Source organism: Aotus nancymaae, unplaced genomic scaffold, assembly GCF_030222135.1.
Source record: "Aotus nancymaae isolate 86718 unplaced genomic scaffold, 86718_ANA_hifiasm-v0.15.2.pri h1tg000028l, whole genome shotgun sequence".
Lineage (NCBI taxonomy): Eukaryota > Metazoa > Chordata > Mammalia > Primates > Aotidae > Aotus > Aotus nancymaae.
This window is the reverse complement of record NW_026988441.1, coordinates 31,726,955-31,747,557: the sequence shown is the minus strand read 5'-3', so window position 1 is coordinate 31,747,557 and position 20,603 is coordinate 31,726,955. Positions and strand designations below refer to the sequence as shown.

Here is a 20,603-nt window from a genome sequence, read left to right as displayed (position 1 = left end):
TTTGTTTTCCATGAGTTTTCTTTTTCTTTTTTTTGCTATTCTTTTCCTCAACCTTTGAGATGGATGGATGAACTGCCTTTAAGGCTATAAATTGCCTTTAAGTGTGGCTTTACCTGCATCTCATAAATTTTGTCATGCATTATCTTTATTGTTCAAGTAATTTTTCCACTATTATTTCTTCTTTGACCTATGGGTAACTTAGATGTATTTCTTTTTAAAATAACTTGTTAGGTATATATATATATATATGAAAACAGAGGAAGAGAGGGAGAGAGAGGTATAGAATAGTATAATGATTCACCACATACCTATCACCAATTTATACACTTGTCTCCTTACTTCCAGCCAATCTTGTTTCATCTATATCCCCTCCAAATGCTTTGCCTTGCCACCAAACTTTTTTTTTTTGAGACAAAGTCTCATTCTGTCACCCAGGCTCGAGTGCAATGGTGCGAACTCAGCTCATTGCAAACTCCGACTCCCCATTTCAAGGGATTCTCCTGCCTCAGCCTCCAGAGTAGCTAAGATTACAGGCGCCCACCAACACACCTGGCTAATTTTTGTGTTTTTAGTACAGACAGTTTCACCATGTTGGCTAGGCTGGTCTCGAACTCCTGACCTCAGGTGATCCACCTGCCCCGGCCTCCCAAAGTGCTGGGATTACAGGCATGAGCCACCACACCCAGCCTGGAATATTTTTAAAGGGAAGCTCAGACATCATATCATTTCATCCATAAATGAGAGGCGTGTCTCTTAAGCTGCAAACACTTTCAGAGTTCTCTTTTTGTTACTGATTTCCAGCTTTATTGCATTGTGGAGAGAACATGCTTTGTATTTTTTCTGCTTTTTGAACTCTGTTGAGACAAACTTATGGCCCATAATATAGTCAGTTTTAGTAAATGTGCTGCGTGCATAGCGCAGCTGGTGAGGGCGGCATTCGTCCGACATCCATTAGGACAGATTTGTCAAGTGCGCTGTGTTATTGCCCTGTAAGCCTTGCTGATTTTTTTTTTTTCTTCTTGGGATGTACTGGGCTCAGAGAGCTGTTCTGGGGGTGAGGGACACCAGTACACACAGTTCCTACCCTTGCCTAAGGGTAAGGAACAGGAGCTGAGCTTTCTCCCCAAATAGCAGGAGGCAGACTGTGAAAATGCCGCAAGGAGAGAGGAACGTGCCAACAGACACCCCTTTTGCTGGAAACCAAAGACAGCTTCCTGGGAGGTGGCAGTCGGGCTGCACGCTAAAGGTCAGTCCTGCCTCCCTACCCCTTCCTAAGGTGTTGATGGGGTGGGGAGGCAGGAAAGCTCACGTCCTGGGAGCGTCCTCACTTTACCAGCACGGCGGGTCTGAGAGGACCTTATTTTGTGAGTGATGCTTCTGAAGGTTTTCAAAGACGACCGTGGCCTTGTTAGACAAGAAAACAAACCGCCGAGTGTGTGTAAACTTAAGCTTCCTACTCAACAAAAATGTCTCTCGATGCATGTGCTACAGACTTTGCAGCACCGATTCTCCGCTCCCCTGACTGAGCACACAGCAGAGGGAAATAGACCAGTGCTGAGTGAATGAATCTCGTTGGCCTTTCAAGCTCTGGCTGAATAGAAACGCCAAGTCTAGCCTCGCCATGAACTGGAGTGGTGGGCAACACCTTCCTCACGTGTGCTGGACTTGGTACACGAACTGCCGTTGAATAAACACAGGTTGGAAGGCAAAAATCTTTTAACCATAAAGCTCACGGCAGAGAGCAAAATAAATCCGTGGGCTCCTATAATAAATGACAACTACTGTTTGGGACAGCGCCTCTGCCTGGAATCTTCCCTGTCTCCACCCCATGTCCAAGTCTGGCTCAATTCCCACCCACCGTGTAGCCTCTTGTGTAGCCCAGTTAACCAGCCCCAGCCTCAGCCCCTCCCTCCCTCCCTTCTTCCCTCCCTCTTTTTCTTTCCTTCCTTCCTTCCCTCCCTCCCTCCCTTCTTCCCTCCCTCCCTTCCTCCCTCCCTCTCTCCCTCCCTCCCTCTCTTCCTCCCTCCCTTCTTTCCTCCCTTCCTTCCTCCCTCCCTCTCTCCCTCCCTTCCTCCCTCCCTCCCTCCCTTCCTCCCTCCCTCTCTCCCTCCCTCCCTTCCTTCCTCCCTCTCTCCCTCCCTCCCTCTCTTCCTCCCTCCCTCCCTTCTTTCCTCCCTTCCTTTCTCCCTCCCTCCCCTTCCCTCCCTCCCTTCCTCCCTCCCTTCCTCCCTTATTTTTTTTTCAGCGTCTCACTTTGTCACCCAGGCTGGAGTGCAGGCACAACCATAGTTCACTGCAACCTTGCTGCCTCCAACTCCTGGGCTCAAGTGATCCTTCTTCCTCAGCCTCCTGAGTAGCCAGGACTACAGGTATGTACTCCCACTCATGGCTAATTTATTAATTTTTCTTTTAGTAGAGACAGGGTCTTGCTATGTTGCCCAGGCTGGTCTCAAACTCCTAGCCTCAAGAGATCCTCCCGCCTGGGCCTCTCAAAGTGCTGGGATTACAGGTGTGAGCCACCGCACCCAGCCCCTTTCAGGCATACAACAGCTACTGAATTTCCGTATTTAGGGGGGCGTGGGTATCATCACACATTAGCCTTCACTGTTAAAAACGGCTGCAAATGAGGGGTCTTGTTTCCTCTATTTTAGAAGCTCTTAGAAAGCAGGAAGCCTTCCACTTCACTTTTGCTTCCTTCTGAGCGATTGGCACGGTGCTGGGCGCACGGGAACTGGGCTCCCGACACGGAGGAATGCTACCGAAAACGGGTCTATCTTTAGCAGCGCTGCAATCCCCCTCAACCCCCCAACCACCGACACGAAGCACTCTGAGCACTGCTTCTAGAAAAACAACCGTCCAGAGTGTCTGAGGAATTTGGTTATAAATACATTTTAAAATTAACCCGCTGCCTGGGTGTCTGTATATATCTGTCTCTTACTCACACGTCTTATATTTTTAATCGTGAGCTAGCTTTTCAGTCTTTCTCCTAAATCGAGGCTTCCTCCCCTCCGGTGGCACCACCCACTTCTGTCCCCTCAAAAGCCCACTCGGACCTAAGCCAACCCCGTGGCCTCTTCTCCTTTAGGCAGTCTTGGGTAGAAAAAGTAACATAAAACCTCACAAAAACCCAGGATCCAGGAGTCCTGGTTTCTCTGCTCACGGCTGATTTTTCCAAGGGACCCTGCTCGTGCGCACTCACGTTCTCTCTCTCTCTCTCTCTCTCTCTCTCTCTCTCTCTCGATCGAATTTCCGCCTGGGTGACGAGGCCAGAAGCAGAAATAGCTCTGCCTCAATTAACACCTTCTTCATCGGGGAAAGAAATAATTAGGACATTCCATATTGAGCAAACTTCACAAGCCCAGGAGAAAAGGAGACAGAAGGAGCGAGAGAAAAAGAGGAAAAACCACACACACAGACTAAAGGAAAACCTCCAACCACTGCAAATAAACCTTCCCCAATGGGTTTCCCTCCCCCTGGGAAGGAGCGGGGAGGAAGGGCTTGGGGGTGCCTCTGAGGATCCACTTGGGGGTCACTGGGTGGGGAGAGTGAGTGGAAATCCACTCCCGGACAGAATCTTCTGTGGCTGCTTTTCCCAAGTAAGAGGCCTGAAATCTCTTTCTCTGCCCACCCGGGTCCTCCTCCGGGCTTCTTAATTCAGTCTATCCACTCCCTCAATGCACAGCTCCCGTGCCCCAGACCATCAGAACCAGCGCTGCCATTCAGTCTGTCTGCACAGACAGCCAGGGGTCCAAATACTGAAATACCGAAGGCATCCCTTCCTACTTGATTCCATTTCATTTCGGAGCTTTAGAGAGCAAGCAGCTAGAGTTTGGACAGGCAAATATTTAACTGTAAATGTATCCAAGGGCAGCTTGGTCCCTGACTGTGGACCACGGCGGACGCACTGCTTCCACGCTGCTGGTTCAGAGCTAAGTCCCGGGACTGTGTCTCTGCCCTGCCTGGGTTTTCCCTGCCTCACCCCACCCCCAGACCTCACCCACCAGACCCAGACACTGAAGGGTTCATGTGGGCACAGTCAGGGAGGGGCAGGATGCTGCTGAGTGCCGGGTTCTGACTGGGTGGTGCCAGGACTCCCAACTGGGATATCTCTGGCACATCTTGGGGACTGGCAGAGACCAGGAGGACTCATCAGGTCCTCTCATCCTCTACAAAGTACCGCCCACAGTGCGCTTGGGCAATAACCCTGTTCTGGCCAAACTCTCCCACTTCTTGCTTGCTTTAGAGGTCAGGACTGGCTGAGGTCTGAAAGCGCAGGGAACACCTGTTCCAACCGGCCAGAAGGAAGCCAGTGTATAAATACCCCAGCTCCCTTGCCTCTTGGCTGGGACAGTTCTGAGGTGTGTGCTCCTTTTTTAATTTCTCTCTCTTTTTTTTTTTTAATTTGAGACAGAGTTTCGCTCTTGTTGCCCAGGCTGGGGTGCAATGGTGTGATCCTGGCTCACCACAACCTCTGTCTCCTGGGTTTAAGCGATTCTCCCGCCTCAGCCTCCCAAGTACCTGAGATTACAGGCATGTGCCACCACACCTGGCTAATTATTGTATTTTTAGTAGAGATGGGTTTCTTTATGTTGGTCAGGTTGGTCTCAAACTCCTGACCTCAGGTGATCCACCCACCTCAGCCTCCCAAAGTGTTGGGATTACAGGCATGAGCCACCACACCTGGCCTTTTTAAAATCTTTTTTTGAGCTGGAGTCTCACTCTGTCATCCAGGCTGGAGTGCAGTGGCGCAATCTCGGCTCGCTACAATCTCCACCTCCTGAGTTCAAGGGATTCTCCTGCCTCAGCCTCCCGAGTAGCTGGGATTACAGGCATGTGCCACCACGCCTGACTAATTTTTGTATTTTTAGTAGAGACGGGGTTTCACCATGCTGGCCAGGCTGGTCTTGAACTCCTGACCTCGTGATCTGCCCGCCTCGGCCTCCCCAAGTGCTGGGATTACAGGCGTGACCACCACGCCCAGCTAGGTGTATGTTCTATGCTGTTTCCCAGAGCCGCCCAGGAGGATCCAATCCCAGTTGCAGGTGATAACCTGCTTAATAACACACCCTTTAACAGTCCCCTTCCTTTTTCTGTCTCACTTCCTCATTCTCCCGATGGTCCTTCCTCAGATTATTCCCAGATAAACTCTTGCTCTGCTGGGTCACCTTCTGTGGACCCCCAACCCTTACAACAGCTAAGATCTCAGAGGCTACTTCACCCGCTGCCTCTCCTGCAGCGCTCTCTGAAGGAGGCGGTCCTCCCAGCTGCCAGGAGAAAGAAGCAGGCCTCTGCACAACCCTCCCAAGAGCCTGTCCCTAAAGGAGAAAACTGGAAAAACACATCGTGCTCTGTGGACCTACCTGTCCCCTCTTCAAAGCAGGTGGTATGAAATTTTCCCATATAAAATTCTAACCCTATGATTGCAAAAATAAGGATTGCAAAAAATAGGAGGAGGCCGATCTGCAGCAAAGGGATCATCGCCTTCATGATCGACTTCAGGACGACTTGTAAACCTGGGAGGACACAGAGAGAGGCCCCATAAGCCCATGAGCAAGCACCCCCACACCCCACCACCGAGATGCCAAGCTCTCTCCCAAGCAAAGCAGGGGTGTCCCTGAGGAACCTCAAGCACACAGGAGCCTGGGGATGGGGCGATGGTGAAGGAAGCGCCACGTGAGGCTGGTCCTTGTCATAGGAACGACGCTTCCTAGGTGTTTTTTCTTTGAGACAGGGTCTTGCTCTGCTGCCTAGGCTGGAGTGCAGTGGCACAATCACAGCTCACTGCAGCCTCAGCCTCCTGGGCTCAAGTGATCCTCCTGACTCCGTCCCTGGAGTAGCTAGGACTACAGGCATGCACCACCATGCCTGGCTAAGTTTTAAAACTTTTTTGTAGAGATGGGGTGTTGCTATGGCTGGCCTGAAACCTCTGGCCTCCAAGCGCTCAAACTCCTCAGCCTCCTAAAGTGCTAGGATTATAGGTGTGAGCCACCATACCTGGCCCCAATTCTTTCTCTCTCTCTCTTTTTTTTTTTTTTTCCCCAAAAGCACTTTTAACTGTAAAGTATTTATTTATTTATTTCAATTAGCCAGGCATGATGGTTCATGCCTGTAGTCCTAGCTACTCCAGGGACTGAGAGAGGAGGATGGCTTGAGCCCAGGAGGTTGAGTGAGCTATGACTGTGTCACTGCACTCCAGCCTGAGCAGCAGAGTAAGACCCTGTCTCAAAGAAATACATACATATTTTATAGAGACAGGGTCTCACTATGTTGCCCAGGCTGGTCTCGAACTCTGGACCTCAAGCGAGCCTCCCGCCTCTGCCTCCCAAAGTGTTGGGATCACAGGCGTGAGCCCCCGAGCCCAGTCAACTTTAAAGTATTTAATAAAGGTATTTTGTGAAACATATGCTGTTCCATTTGATGATCTTTTGGGCAAGAAAAGGGTGGAAATGTATTGCTTTTGGAGCCATATTCGTGGGTGTTGGGCAACTGGTACCCAGAAGAGGGAGCCGTTTTCTTATTTTTTTTTTTTCTGCCAAGAGGGAGCGTCTTTTCCTAATTCATACAAGGCCATACAGGCTGGCTGCAGCTTCCGGTAGGAAAGCAGTCAGTGGTCCCAATTTCAACCCTAAGGAACCAGACTCTACGTTATTTCACTGGCTTCTACTGACAAACCCCTGAGGCAGCCATATGTGAAAAGTCACTCCCATTTTACGGACGTGGGAAGCAAGGCTGAGAGAGATGCTATAATTCATCCAAGTGTATGAGAAATGGCAGAAGAGGCCGGGCATGGTGGCTCATGCCTGTAATCCCAGCACTTTGGGAGGCTGAGGAGGGCGGATCACCTGAGGTCAGGAGTTCAAGAGCAGCCTGGCCAACATGGTGAAATCACATCTCTACTAGAAATACAAAAAATTAGCCAGGTGTGGTGGCTCATGCCTATAATCCCAGCACTTTGGGAAGCTGAGGAGGGTGGATTACCTGAGGTCAGGAATTCGAGACCAGCCTGGCCAACATGGTAAAACCCCATCTCTACTAGAAATACAAAAAATTAGCCGGGCATGGTGGTAAGTGCCTGTAATCCCAGCTACTTGGGAGGCTGAGGCAGGAGAATCTCTTGAACCCAGGAGGCGGAGGTTGCAGTGAGCCAAGATTGTGCCATTGCACTCCAGCCTGTGTGGCAGAGCGAGATTCCATCTTAAAAGAAGAAAAAGAAAAAGAAATGGCAGAACGAGGATTTGAACCCTGTCGATCTGCCACGAAGTCCTGTTTGCCACGTGCTGATGTTGCTTTCTGTGCTCAGAGCAACCCAATTCAGAAGATAGCAGTGAATCAAAAGGGACGGAACAGTCCCCAAAGGGACAGAGTGGGATGGAAGAGACATCCAAGTGGGCATCTGAAGACCTGAATGTGGGGGTACTGCTGTCAATCAGGGACCCCATGGAAGCTCTTATCCTACCAAGTTCAGCCTCCAGTAGTCTCTCATCTAACAAATGTTTCATTCATGGTGGTTGAATGACTCTGGGTTTCAAATCCTTTTGGGAGAGGAAGGGGTTAAGTTGATAATACTGAAATTCTCATCCTACACTAAAAGTTTCACTGTTGTAAGACTCAAAGAATGTTCCTCGTAATGACAGCTGGCCAGGTGTGGTGGCTCACACCTGTAATCCCAGCACTTTGGGAGGCTGAGGTGGGTGGATCGCTTGAGCCCAGGAGTTTGAGACCACCCTGAGCAGCAAGGCGAAACCCCATCTCTACAAAATATGTAAAAAAAAAAAAATTAGCTGGGCATAGTGATCTGTGCCTGGAGTCCCAGCTATTTGGGACACTGAGATGGGAGGACTGCTTGAGCCTGGGGAGGTTGAGGCTGCGCTGAGCTGTGACTGTACAGCACTCCAGCCTGGGTGACAGAGGAAGACCCCTGGTATTTCTATGCCCATCGTTGGCTTTTTTCTTTCTTTTATTTTGAGATGGGCTTGCTCTGTCACCCAGGTTGGAGTACAGTGGCATGATCATGGCTCACTGCAGCCTTTCTCCTGGGCACAAATGAGCCTCCTGCCTCAGCCTCCCAAGTAGGTGGGACTACAGGCAAATACCACCATGCCTGGCTCCACTACCTTTTTTTTTCCTTTTTTTTGAGGCTTTTAACTCAGGTCTGAATGATATCAACATCCTATGTTTGCAAGCACTGTGCTATCTACTAGGAACATCTATGGTCAAAACGAAGGTTCAAAGATATAGCTTGGGGCTTTGCTTCTTGATTGGAGGAACGTCCCATGGCTCTTGATGGGTGGTGGCCACAGTAAGAGAGGGAAACTGTCAGGATAGCTCAAGGGGCCATGCCACTCCAAGGGCTCAGAAATGTAATGTGGGCAGTGTGGTGCTGGACTCTCTTGGTGTCCAGCCAAGATCCCATTTTCTCTCTGGTGTACCCACCTCCAGCTGCTATGGATGCTGTTTGCTAATGCCTCCCAGCTGTCCCTCTTCTCAGTAGAGCTGCCCTTGGTGATAAAAAGCGACTGTTTCTCTACCTCCCATCCCCAGTAACTGACCAGAGAAGTCAAAGAGGCCAGCATCCTTGCCACACATGGGAGGACAACTCTGGTGTCACACACACTCCAGCTGAAGCTGCATCCCTGCCCCATCCATTCCTCTGCCCACCCTGCTGACCTCTGCCCCATCCGTTCCCCTGCCCACCCTGCTGACCTCTGCCCCATCCATTCCCCTGCCCACCCTGCTGACCTCTGCCCCATCTGTTCCCCTGCCCACCCTGCTGACCTCTGCCCCATCCATTCCCCTGCTCACCTTGCTGACCTCTGCCCCATCCGTTCCCCTGCCCACCCTGCTGACCCCTGCCCCATCCGTTCCCCTGCCCACCCTGTTGACCTCTGCCCCATCCGTTCCCCTGTCCATCCTGCTGACCTCTCTGCTCCATCCATTCCCCTGTCCACCCTGCTGACCTCTGCTCCACCCGTTCCCGTCCATCCTGCTGACCTCTCTGCTCCATCCGTTCCTCTGTCCACCCTGCTGACCTCTCTGCTCCATCCGTTCCCCTGTCCACCCTGCTGATCTCTCTGCTCCATCCCTTCCCCTGTCCACCCTGCTGATCTCTCTGCTCCATCCATTCCCCTGTCCACCCTGCTGACTTCTCTGCTCCATCCCTTCCCCTGTCCACCCTGCTGACCTCTGCTCCATCCATTCCCCCGTCCACCCTGCTGACCTCTCTGCTCCATCCATTCCCCTGTCCACCCTGCTGACCTCTCTGCTCCATCCATTCCCCCGTCCACCCTGCTGACCTCTCTGCTCCATCCATTCCCCTGTCCACCCTGCTAATCTCTCTGCTCCATCCATTCCCCTGTCCACCCTGCTGACTTCTCTGCTCCATCCCTTCCCCTGTCCACCCTGCTGACTTCTCTGCTCCATCCCTTCCCCTGTCCACCCTGCTGACCTCGTGCTGTCTCTCCCGAGAGCCATCCTGCAATAAAGCAGGTGCGTCTGAACACCCACCCTAAGTCTCCGCTTCGAGGGAACGTGACCTAGTTATCCAATTACTAGTGAGGTGACTTTTGAGCAAGTCAGGTCTCCATTCCAAACCTCAGCTCCTCCATCTGTAAATAGGGACTGGAACAGTATCTCCCTCACAGGATTAAGCGAGAGAGTTCACACACGGTGAAGTACCTGGTATGTCATAGGTGGTCATTAAACAGAGACTCTTGTCACTATTGTGTGTACATATATATATTTTTTGGGAGGTGGACAGGGTCTCACTTTGTTGCCCAGGCTGAGTGCAGTGGCACCATCTTCAAACTCCCAGGCTCAAGCGATCCTCCCACCTCAGTCTCCCTCCTGTAGCTAGTTTTCATATTTCTTTTTAGAGACAGGGTCTCACTTTGTTGCCCACGCTGGTCTTGAACTCCTGGTCTCAAGCAATGGTCCCACCTTGGCCTCCCAAAGTGCTGGGATTACAGGTGTGAGCCACTGCACCTGGCTCTTTTTACTATTAGATTTGGGATGGCTCTTAATTTAATATGACACAGGCATCTACTGGGATCTCGCAGAGACCTTGGATAGAAGTGTCTTCTTTCTACAAAAAGGCCCTGCTGGTGATCCTCTGGGAAATTTTTTTTTTTTTTTGAGACGGAGTCTTACTCTGCTTCCCAGGCTGGAGTGCAGTGGTGCGATCTCAGCTCACTGCAACCTTTGCCTCCCAGGTTCAAGCGATTCTCCTGCCTCAGCCTCCTGAGTAGCTGGGACTACAGGCACGTGCCACCATGCCCAGCTAATTTTTATATTTTTAGTAGAGACAGGGTTTCATCATGTTGGCCAGGCTGGTTTTGAACTCCTGACCTTATAATCTGCCCTCCTCGGCCTCCCAAAGTGCTGGGATTACAGGCATGAGCCAACTCGACCGGCGGGAAATCTTACTCTTTAAACTTGGGTAGCAATGAACCTGAAGAATGAAGCCAATAAATCGTAAAATCGTGCTAATAACAGAGACCACTTCACAGCCTTGTTGGGAAGATAAATGGCTTTAAAAAATGGAAATACTTAAAATAATGCCTGGCACATAATAAGTGCTTCGTAAATTTTTTTTAAACTTTGTTTTGGTGAGACAGGTCTCACTCTGATGCCCAGGCTGGAGTGTAGTGATGTGACCACAGCTCAATGCAACCTTGACCTCCTGGGCTCAAGTGATCCTACTGCCTCGGCCTCCTAAGTAGCTGTGACTATGGTGTGCACCACCATGCCTGCTAATTTTTTTTTTTTTTTTTTTTTTTTTTTTAGACACGGGGTTTTGCCATGTTCTCCATGCTGGTTAACTCCTGAGCTCAAGCTATCTGCTGCCTTCTATCTCCCAAAGTGCTGGGATTCCCGGTGTGAACCATTGTGCCCAGCCAACCTGGCTGATTTCTAAAAAAAATTTTTTTTGTAGATATGGGGGTCTCATGATGTTGCCCAGGCTGGTCTTGAACTTGTGACCTCAAGTGATCCTCTCAAAGTGCTGAGATTCCAGGCATGAGCCACCATGCCTGACTAAACCATTATTATTAACCAAGACAAGAAGACAGAAAAGAACAGCTCTGTTTCATTTTTGCTTTTCACAATGTTTTGGCTGAAACTTTACTTAATCTTGACCCTGCATATGGCGGCCACCCCAAAACGGGAGTAGATGCATCCATGCAGAATGGGAAAGCGGCAAGGAATGAGTATGAATTTTAGAGCTCGTTACTGTCCACCGGCAAGAATTCAGGTGAGCGATTTAACCTCCTTGAGCCTCAACCTTCTCATCTGAAAAATGGGTGTTCGCTGGGTGACTGTGAGGATGACATAAGGTAACGCATGTAAAGTCCTCTCCGCAGTGCCCTGAACACAGCCGGCACTCGGCAAATGGGAATGGTCACTGCCACCAGTGTGACACCCAGGTGTGGAATCACACTTGCTCACTCCTAGTTCTGCCACTTCTCAGCCACAAAACCCTGCTCCAATTTTTCAGCCACTCTGAGCCTCAGTTTCCCCCTCTATAAAATAGAGACATCAGTCCTATCGACTTCATAGGGCTGTGAGTACTGAATGAGATCACATGTGGTGCTTAGCATGGCTCCTGATAGACAGTAGGTGCTCAATAAATGGGTGTGGCTCCTAGCTTGCTTTCAGGAGCTCATGGGGAGCTACAGCCATGTTCCTAGGGGTCCCCTATAGGGAATCCCAAAGAGGAGACTGCCCTCATATAGGCTGGTTGGGGGGTGGCCTCCCGAGATGCTGCGCATAGGGAAAACTGAGGGTTCCCGGGGCCCCTGAGCAAACCCTTTTCAGGGTCGGAAACTCACGCACTTGGGATTCCAGACACCAGCTTGAGCGGCCGCAGCACTCGAACTGCCCTCAGCGTCCGCAGGTCAAACTCTGTCCCAACTGTCGCCAAGATGCTGAAAGAAAGAAGCCACAATGGAGAACAGAGGGTGGGCTTGGGGGGTCAGACAGCACGGCAGGGGTGCTTGGGATTCTGAGCCATCCTGTGTTGGCTGAGTGGCCAAGGGCTGGGGACTCGACACCACTGGCCTCAGTTTTGTCACCTGTAAAATGGTCATAACAGTACCTGCCTCAAGGGATAAAAGGTGACTTACGAAGACTCCCCCAGATGGTTCATGCTCCACAAATGTTGCAATGAGAGAAATGGAAACCACCCCTCATGGCTCATGAATGGGGTGACATTCAGTATATTTCACAAGCTACAATGACAATGGATTGTGGGGTGGCTTGGGGTCCTGGGGGAATGGCACACCTTTTGGGGTTTGTGGCTCTTTATTTTTTTTGAGATGGAGTCTCACTCTGTCACCCAGGCTGGAGTGTAGTGGCATGATCTCGGCTCACTGCAACCTCCGTCTCTCAGGTTCAAGCAATTTTCTGCCTCAACCTCCCCAGTAACTGGGATTACAGGCATGTGCCATGATGCCCGGCTAATTTCTGTGTTTTTAGTAGAGATGGGGGTTTCACCATGTTGGCCAGGTTGGTCTTGAACTCCTGACCTCAGGTGATCCGCCCTCCTCAGCCTCCCAAAGTGTTGGGATTACGGGCATGAGCCACTATGCCTGGCCTATTTTATGTATTTATTTGAGACAGAGTCTCACTCTGTTGCCCAAGCTGGAGTGGAATGGTACGATCTCAGCTCACTGCAACCCCTGCCTCCTGGGTTCAAGGGATTCTCCTGCCTCAGCGTCCTGAGTAGCTGGAATTACCAGGCACTGCCATCATGCCTGGCTGCTTTTCTTGTATTTTTGTAGAGACTGGGTTTCACCATGTTGGCCAGGCTGGTCTTGAACTCCTGACCTCAGGTGATCCGCTCACCTTGGCCTCTCAGAGTGCTGGGATTACAGGCGTGAGCCACCGCACCCTGACTGGTTTGTGGCTCTTTAACAAATGGAAGGAAAGTCGTTCAGTGTTAATAGCCCAGCCTGCATGGGTTCAAATCCCAACTCTCACTTTCCAGTTGGGTGGCCTTGGGCAAATGACAGCCTTGCTCTGTGCCTCAGTTTCCCCTTTCTGTATAACCTGGATAATAATAGTATCAATACCTCCAAGGGTTGTGAGGAGTTCAGTAAGTTGATAAAGTGGCCGGCACAGTGCCAGGCACACAGGTGGTATAAAACAAACAAATGGACCAGGTGCTGTGGCTCGCGGCTGTAATCCCAACACTTTGGGAGGCCAAGGCAGGTGGATCACAAATTCAGGAGTTCGAGACCAACCTGGCCGACATGGTGAAACCCCGTCTCTACTGAAAATATAAAAATTAGCTGGGCATGGTGGTGGGTGCCTGTAGTCCCAGCTACTCAGGTGGCTGAGGCAGGACATTTGCTTGAACCCAGCAGGTGGAGGTTGCAGTGAGCCGAGATTACGCCACTGCACTCCAGCCTGGGCGACAGAGCGAGACTCCACCACAGAGAAAAAAAAAAAGAAGGAAAAAAAATGAGTGTGATCCTGCCCGTGTGGACCAGCGGCATCAGCCAGCTAGAAGGCAGCCACAGACCCCAAGCCTCTGGTCACAAAGAGTCCCTTTTGTAGATGGAAGTTAGTAAGGACGGTAACAGTAGGTGGGATGGGGCTTCTGTAGAAACCCTCCTGGCAAGACCCCGTTGTGAGACCTCATTTGTAAAAGTACTGCTGTTGAAACGCAGGGTCCCTCCTGGCCCTGTTTCCCGAACATGTCCATTTCAGCGCTAAGTGATGTATAGCGTGTGGTCAGGGCACAACACAATAAAAGAGATTGTCATCAGAGCTTCATATCATGGACGAGAAATGCGGAGTACCAGAGGGCTCTGTGGTTAATGGAAGGTCGGCCACAGCAAATAACTTGGCGATTATTCAGTTTATTTTTTATTTTAGGGATGAGGTCTTGCTCTGATACCCAGGCTGGAATGCAGTGGTGCAATCATAGCTCACTGTAGCCTTGAACTCCTGGACTCCAGCAATCCTCCTGCCTTAGCCTACTGAGTAGCTGGGATTACAAGCGGGAACCACCACATCTGGTTTGATTTTTCAGTTTTATCCGGTCTTAACACTTTAGTCTTTGGCTAACTGGTATCTGGACATCTTGCCTCAGGGCTTTCTCCAAAGCTGGGGCAGCTCCAGGGAATGAATGCCCTTAAGGACAGACAGCCCTCAACAAAGATTTCTGGGAATTTGTGGATCAATACCCCAGCTCCCTCATCCCTCATTCTGGATCACTTAAGATTTGAGTTCCACACGGGCTTCCAGCGGGATTGAGTTCAGGTGCCCAGAGGACAACTCACCCTTCCTTGCCCCACCTCCTTCTCCCTCTCGAACCCTTTCTGGGGTCCGCTCTCAGATGAACTACTTGCACAAGGATTGCCCTAAATTCTTGTTTCAGGGTCTATTCTGGGTCATCCTAAACTAACACAAAGCATATTCCCAACTTTTTTTTTTTTCTCAAGATTACTCCTAGAGGAGAGATGGGCATATTAGGTTGAGCTGACCTATTTTTCCACCATCCACAAGTGTGCATCTGAGCACATCCTATGTGCTGGGTAGAGTGACACATGAGATTATTCCTGCCCCATGGAGCTCATGCAGAATAGAAGTGCTTAAGAAAAACATGCACACAATGAATGAACCTGTTGCAGGTGTGATGCCTTCTCAGCTAGGAAGGCAATGGCTTTGAGGGGCACACAGTAGGTCGTGTTAACTAGTTCGGGGACTGGGTATACCCCCTACTTCAAGCCAAATTCCCATAGATGAGGAGGAATCTGGCCAGTGAGGAGAGAAATTTCCAGGCTGAGAGAGCAGTCATGACAGAGAAACTGGGACTGAAAGAGGCTTGGAAAATTCAAGAAATGACATGGTGTTACCACTGGAATTTGGATGGTGAGGTTCAAGCAATAACCCATGAATCCAGAGTAGGCAGGGGCCATGACATACAACTTTACAAAAAATGAATTTGTTATTTATTTTTAGAGACAGGGACTTACTCTGTCACCCAGGTTTGAGTGCAGTGGTGCAATAAAAGGTGACTGCAGCCTCAACCTCCTGGGCTCAAGTGATCCTCCCACTTCTGCCTCCTAAGTAGCTGGGACTGAAGGTGTACAACACCACACTCAGAAAATTAAAAACTTTTTTTTGTAGAGATGGGATTTTGCTATGTTGCCCAGGCTGGTCTTGAACTCCTGGCCTCAAGCGATCCTCTCACCCCGGCCTCCCAAAGTGCTGGATTTCTAGGAATGAGCTACTGCACATGGCCCATTCAACTTTTAATTCGATTCACTTTATTTTTCCCTTCTCCTACCAGCTTTCTGATACTAATTTGGGTTCCTCAAAATATGACTTCTAGATCACTATTCTCTTCCTGTGTCTTGTTTTCTCCTCTGCTGGCAGATCAAAGCTGGATCAGGGTGTGCACAGCGAAGGGCAGGCACTGGCTAAGACCTTATTTTTTCCCTTGAGAAACATTCACTGAGCACTAATAAGCCAGCCCTATCTCTCTGTGGGAGAGACTGAGAGTAAACGCAATAAATACAAACGGGCTTTGTTTTGTTTTGGAGATGGGGTCTCCCTGTGTTGCCCAGGCTGGCCTTGAACTCCTGGCTGGGCTCAAGGGATCCTCTTGCCTTGGCCTCCCAAAGTGCTGGGATTATAGATGTGAGCCACCACATCCGGCGAGGCAGACTTCATTGTATTGTGCTTTGCTTTGTTGCAATTTGCAGAGACTGTGTTTCTCACAAATTGAAGATTTGGGGCGACCCCGTGTCAAGTCTATCAGGGCCATTTTTTCCCCAACAGCGTGTTTTCACTTTGTGTCTCTGTGTCACATTTTGGTAACTCTTGTGGTATTTCAAACTTTTACACAGTTATCACATTTTTTATGGTGATCTGTGATCAGTGATCTTTGATTTAACTACTGTAATTGTTTGGGGGTGCCATGAACCACACCTATATAAGATGGCAAACTTGACCGATAAATGTTGTGTGTGTTCTGACTGATATGCCAACTGGCCATTCCCTCACCTCTCCCCCTTTCCTTGGGCGTTCTTAGTCCCTGAGACATAACAATATTGAAATTAGGTCAGTGTATAACCCTACAATGGCCTTTAAGTATTCAAAGGAAAGGAAGAGTCACACGCCTCTCACTTTAAATTAAAAGCTAGAAATGATTAAACACAGTGAGGAAGGCATGTCAAAAGCTGAGACAGGGCCAGGGATGGTGGCTCATGCCTGTAGTCCCAGCCCTTTGGGAGGCCGAGGTGAGAGGATTGCTTGAGCCTACGAGTTTGAGACCAGCCTGGGCAAAACAGGGAGACCCCGTCTCTACAGAAAATTTAAAAATGAGCTGAGTGTGGTGGTACACACCTGTGGTCCCAGCTACTTAGGAGGAGGGTGAGGTGGGAGGATCACTTGGTCCCAGGAAGTTGAGGCTGCAGTGAGCGGTGATCACACCACTGCACTGCAGCCTGGGCAAGAGAGTGAGACCCTGTCTCCAAAAAAAAAAAAAAAAGCCCATAAGCTAAGACTCTTGAGCCAAAGTTACCCAGGCTGAGAATGCAAAGAAAAAGTTACTGAAGGAAATTTAAAGGGCTACTCCAGCAAACATATGAATGATAAAAAAAAAAAAAGTGAGACTGGCTTACTGCTGACATGGACGTAGTTTTAGTGGTCTGGAGAGATCAAACCAGCCACAACGTTCCCTTAAGCCAAAGCCTAATCCAGAGCAAGGCCCTATCTCTAATTCCGTGAAGACTGAGAGAGGTGGGGAGCTGCAGAAGAAGAATCTGAAGCTACAGATCTTGGTTCTTGAGGTTTAAGGAAAGAAGCCATCCCCATAATAGAAAGGGGCAGGTAAAGTGCCATCTTACTGACGGAGAAGCTGCCGTCAGTTATCCAGAAGATCTAGCTGAGATTATGAATGAAGTTGGCTACACGAAACAACAGATTTTTTAATGCAGACAAAATGCCCTATTGGAAGAAGATGCCATCTAGGACTTTCATAGCTAGAGAGGAGAATTTAGGCCTGGCTTCAAAGCTTCAAAGGACAGGCTGACCCTCTCGTCAGAGGCTAGTGCTCCTGGTGGCTTTAAGTTGAAACCAATGCTCATTTACCATTCCAAAGGTCCTAGAGGATTAAGAATTATGCTAAATCTACTCTGCCTGTGCTCTAGAAATGGAACAGCAAAGCTTGAATGACAGCACGTCTGTTTATAGCATGGATAACTGATATTTTAAGCCCATGGTTGAGATCTACTCAGAAAAAGATTCCTTCCTTCCTTCCTTCCTTCCTTCCTTCCTCCCTCCCTCTCTCCCTCCCTCCCTCTCTCCCTCCTTCTCTTCCTCCTTCTTTTCCTTCCTTTTTTTTTTTTTTTTTTTGAGACACAGCTGCGCTCTTGTTGCCCAGGCTGGAGTACAATGGCACGACCTCGGCTCACTGCAACCTCCGCTTCCCAGGTTCAAGTGGCTCCCGTGCCTCAGCCTCCCAAGTAGCTGGGATTACAGGCACATGCCACCATGACTGGCTAATCTTTGTATTTTTAGTAGAGACCGTGTTTCACCATGTTGGTCAGGCTGGTCTCAAACTCCTGACCTCAGGTGATCCACCTGCGTCGGCCTCCCAAAGTGCTGGGATTACAGGTGTGAGCCACCGCACCCAACCAGAAAAAATATTACTGCTGACAGTGCACTGGTTATCCAGGACCTCTGATGGACATGTACAAGGAGATGAATGTTGTTTTTATGCCTTCTAACATAACATTCGTTCCTTTTTTTTTTGAGACAGTTTCACTCTGTCACTGCAGTGGGGTGATCTTGGCTTACTGCAATCTCCATCTTCTGGGTACAAGCAATTTTCCTGCCTCAGCCTCCTGAGTAGCTGGGATTACAGGCATGCACCACCATGCCCAGCTAATTTTTGTAATTTTAGTAGCGACTGGGCTTCAACATGTTGACCAGGCTGGTCTTGAACTCCTGACCTCAAGTGACCCACCTGCTTCGGCCTCCCAAAGTGCTGGGATTACAGGTGTGAGCCACCATGCCCAGCCACAACATTCATTCTGTAGCTCATGGATTAAGAAGTAATTTTGAATTTCAAGTCTTATTATTTAAGAAATATATTTCATAACACTATCGCTGCCATGGACAAATTCCTCTGATGCATCTGGGCAAAATAAATGGAAAACTTTCTGGAAAGGATTCACCATTCTAGGTACCATTAAGAACATTTTTGGCTGGTGCAGTGGCTCATGCCTGTAATTCCAGCACTTAGGGAGGCCAAGGCAGGAGGATCACTTGAGGCGAGGAGGAGTTCAAGACCAGTCTGACCAACATAGTGAGACCTCAACTCGATTAAAAATAAAAAAAATCCACAACAAACAATAACAAAAAGAACACATTTGTGATTCACAAGAAGAGGTCAAAATATCAGCATTAATAGGAATTTTGAGGAAGCCAGTTCCAATCCTCATGGATGACTTGGAGGAGTTCTGGACTTCACTGGAGGAAGTCACTGCAGATGTGGTGGAAGCAGCAAGAGAACCGGAACTAGACGCGGAGCCTGGAGATGTGACTGAGCTGCTGCAACCTCATGATCTAACCTCAATGCATGAGGAGTTGCTCACTACGGAATAGCAAAGGAGATGGAACCTATGCCGGGTAAACATTCTGCGAACGTTGTTAAAATGACAACATGGGATTTCAGAATACGACATAAACTTAGCGGACAAAGCAGCGGCAGGGTTTGAGAGGACTGACTCCAACGTGGAAAAAAGTTGTACTGTGGGGAAAATGCTGTCCCCAAGCATCTCGTGGTAGTGAAACCTTTTGTGAAAGGAAGAGTCAATGGGTGCAGAAGAGTTCCTTGTTGTCCACCATGGAATATTATGCAGCCATCAAAAACAATGAGTTCGCATCCTTTGTAGGGACATGGATGAACCTGGAAACCATCATTCTCAGCATACTGACACAAGAACACAAAATCAAACATCGCACGTTCTCACTCATAGACGGGTGTTGAACAAGGAGAACGCATAGACACAGGGAGGGGAGCACTACACACTGGGGTCTGTTGAGGGGAAATAGGGGAGGGACAGTGGGGGGTGGGGAGCTGGGGAGAGATAGCATGGGGAGAAATGCCACATATAGGTGAAGGGGAGGAAGGCAGCAAATCATACTGCCACGTGTGCACCTATGCAACAATCTTGCATGTTTTTCACATGTACCCCAAAACCTAAAACGCAATAAAAGAAAAGAAAAAAAAAGAAGAAAATGTCACAGCCGCCCCAATCTTAAGCAGCCACCACCCCCATCAGTCAACGGCCATCAACACTGAGCCAGTGACCCTTCACCAGCAAGACGAGGACTCACTGAAGGCTCAGATGATTGTTAACCTTGTTAGTAAGAAAGCTTATTAATTAATTAATTAATTAATTATTCATTTAGATGAAGTCTCGCTCTGTCACCCAGGTTGGAGTGCAGTGGCGCAATCTTGGCTCACTGTAACCTCCCTCCACCTCCGAGGTTCAAGCAATCCTTGTGCCTCAGTCTCCTGAGTAGCTGGGACTACAGTTCACACCACCACACCTGGCTATTTTTTGTTATTTTTTTTTTGATGATGTTTTTCTTTTTTTGGAGTTAGAGTTTTACTCTGTTACCCAGGCTGGACTGGAGTGGCGTGATCTCGGCTCACTGCAACCTCCACCTCCCGGGTTCATGCAGTTATCTATATTGGCCTCCTAAGTAGCTGGGATTACAGGCACCTGCCACTACCACTGGCCAATTTTTGTATTTTTATTAGAGATGGGGTTTCACCATCTTGGCTAGGCTGGTCTTGAACTTCTGACCTTGTGATCCACCCACATTGGCCTCCCAAGTGCTGGGATTACAAGAGTGAGCCACCGTGCCTGGCCTTTTTTTTAATTTTTATTTTTAATTTTTGTTGAGAGATAGGGTCTCATTCTGCCTCCCAGGCTGGAGTACAGTGGTGTGATCATAGCTCACTGCAGCCTCAATCTCTCGGGCTCAAGTGAGCCTCCCACCTCAGCCTCTGATGTAGCTGGGACCACAGGCCTGCGCCACCATACCCAGCATTTTTTTTTTTTTTTTTTAAGACAGAGTCTCGCTCTGTCACCAGGCACCAGGCTGGAGTGCAGTGGCACGATCTTGGCTCACTGCAACCTCCGCCTCCCAGATTCAAGCGATTCTCCTGTCTCAGCCTCCCAAGCAGCTGGGACTACTTGGGAGGCATGCGCCACCATGCCCAGCTAATTTTTGTATTTTTTCAGTAGAGACGGGGTTTCACCATGTTGGCCAGGATGGTCTTGATCTCTTGACCTCGTGATCTGCCCGCCTTGGCCTGGAGCCACTGTGCCCAGTCTTGATGCATTTTTAAATTAAGGTGTGTACATTTTTCTTAGACATAATGCTATCGCACAGTTAACAGACTACAGTGAAAACACCTATGTGCACTGGGAAACACAAAAGGGCACGAGACTCACTTTATCGCAATATTCGCTTTATTATGGTGATCTGGAACCAAACAGCAGAGTCTCTGAGGTATACTCGCATGACAGACGTCAGGGTGATGTGTGCTTAGGAGAAAGTCAACACAGAGCAAG

At 49.2% G+C, this 20,603-nt stretch overlaps 1 protein-coding gene across 1 annotated transcript in view; it reads right to left on the bottom strand.

The window, feature by feature from the left end:
- The window catches only part of CACNA1A (calcium voltage-gated channel subunit alpha1 A), a 298,241-nt gene that overhangs the window by 158,568 nt on the left and 119,070 nt on the right, over nt 1–20,603 (bottom strand). The window contains exons 4-5 of the mRNA XM_064381775.1: nt 11,830–11,921; nt 5,361–5,513 (exon numbers count right to left, since the gene is read on the bottom strand). Coding sequence (XP_064237845.1) covers nt 5,361–5,513; nt 11,830–11,921 — 245 coding nt within the window. The remainder of the gene's footprint in view (nt 1–5,360; nt 5,514–11,829; nt 11,922–20,603) is intronic.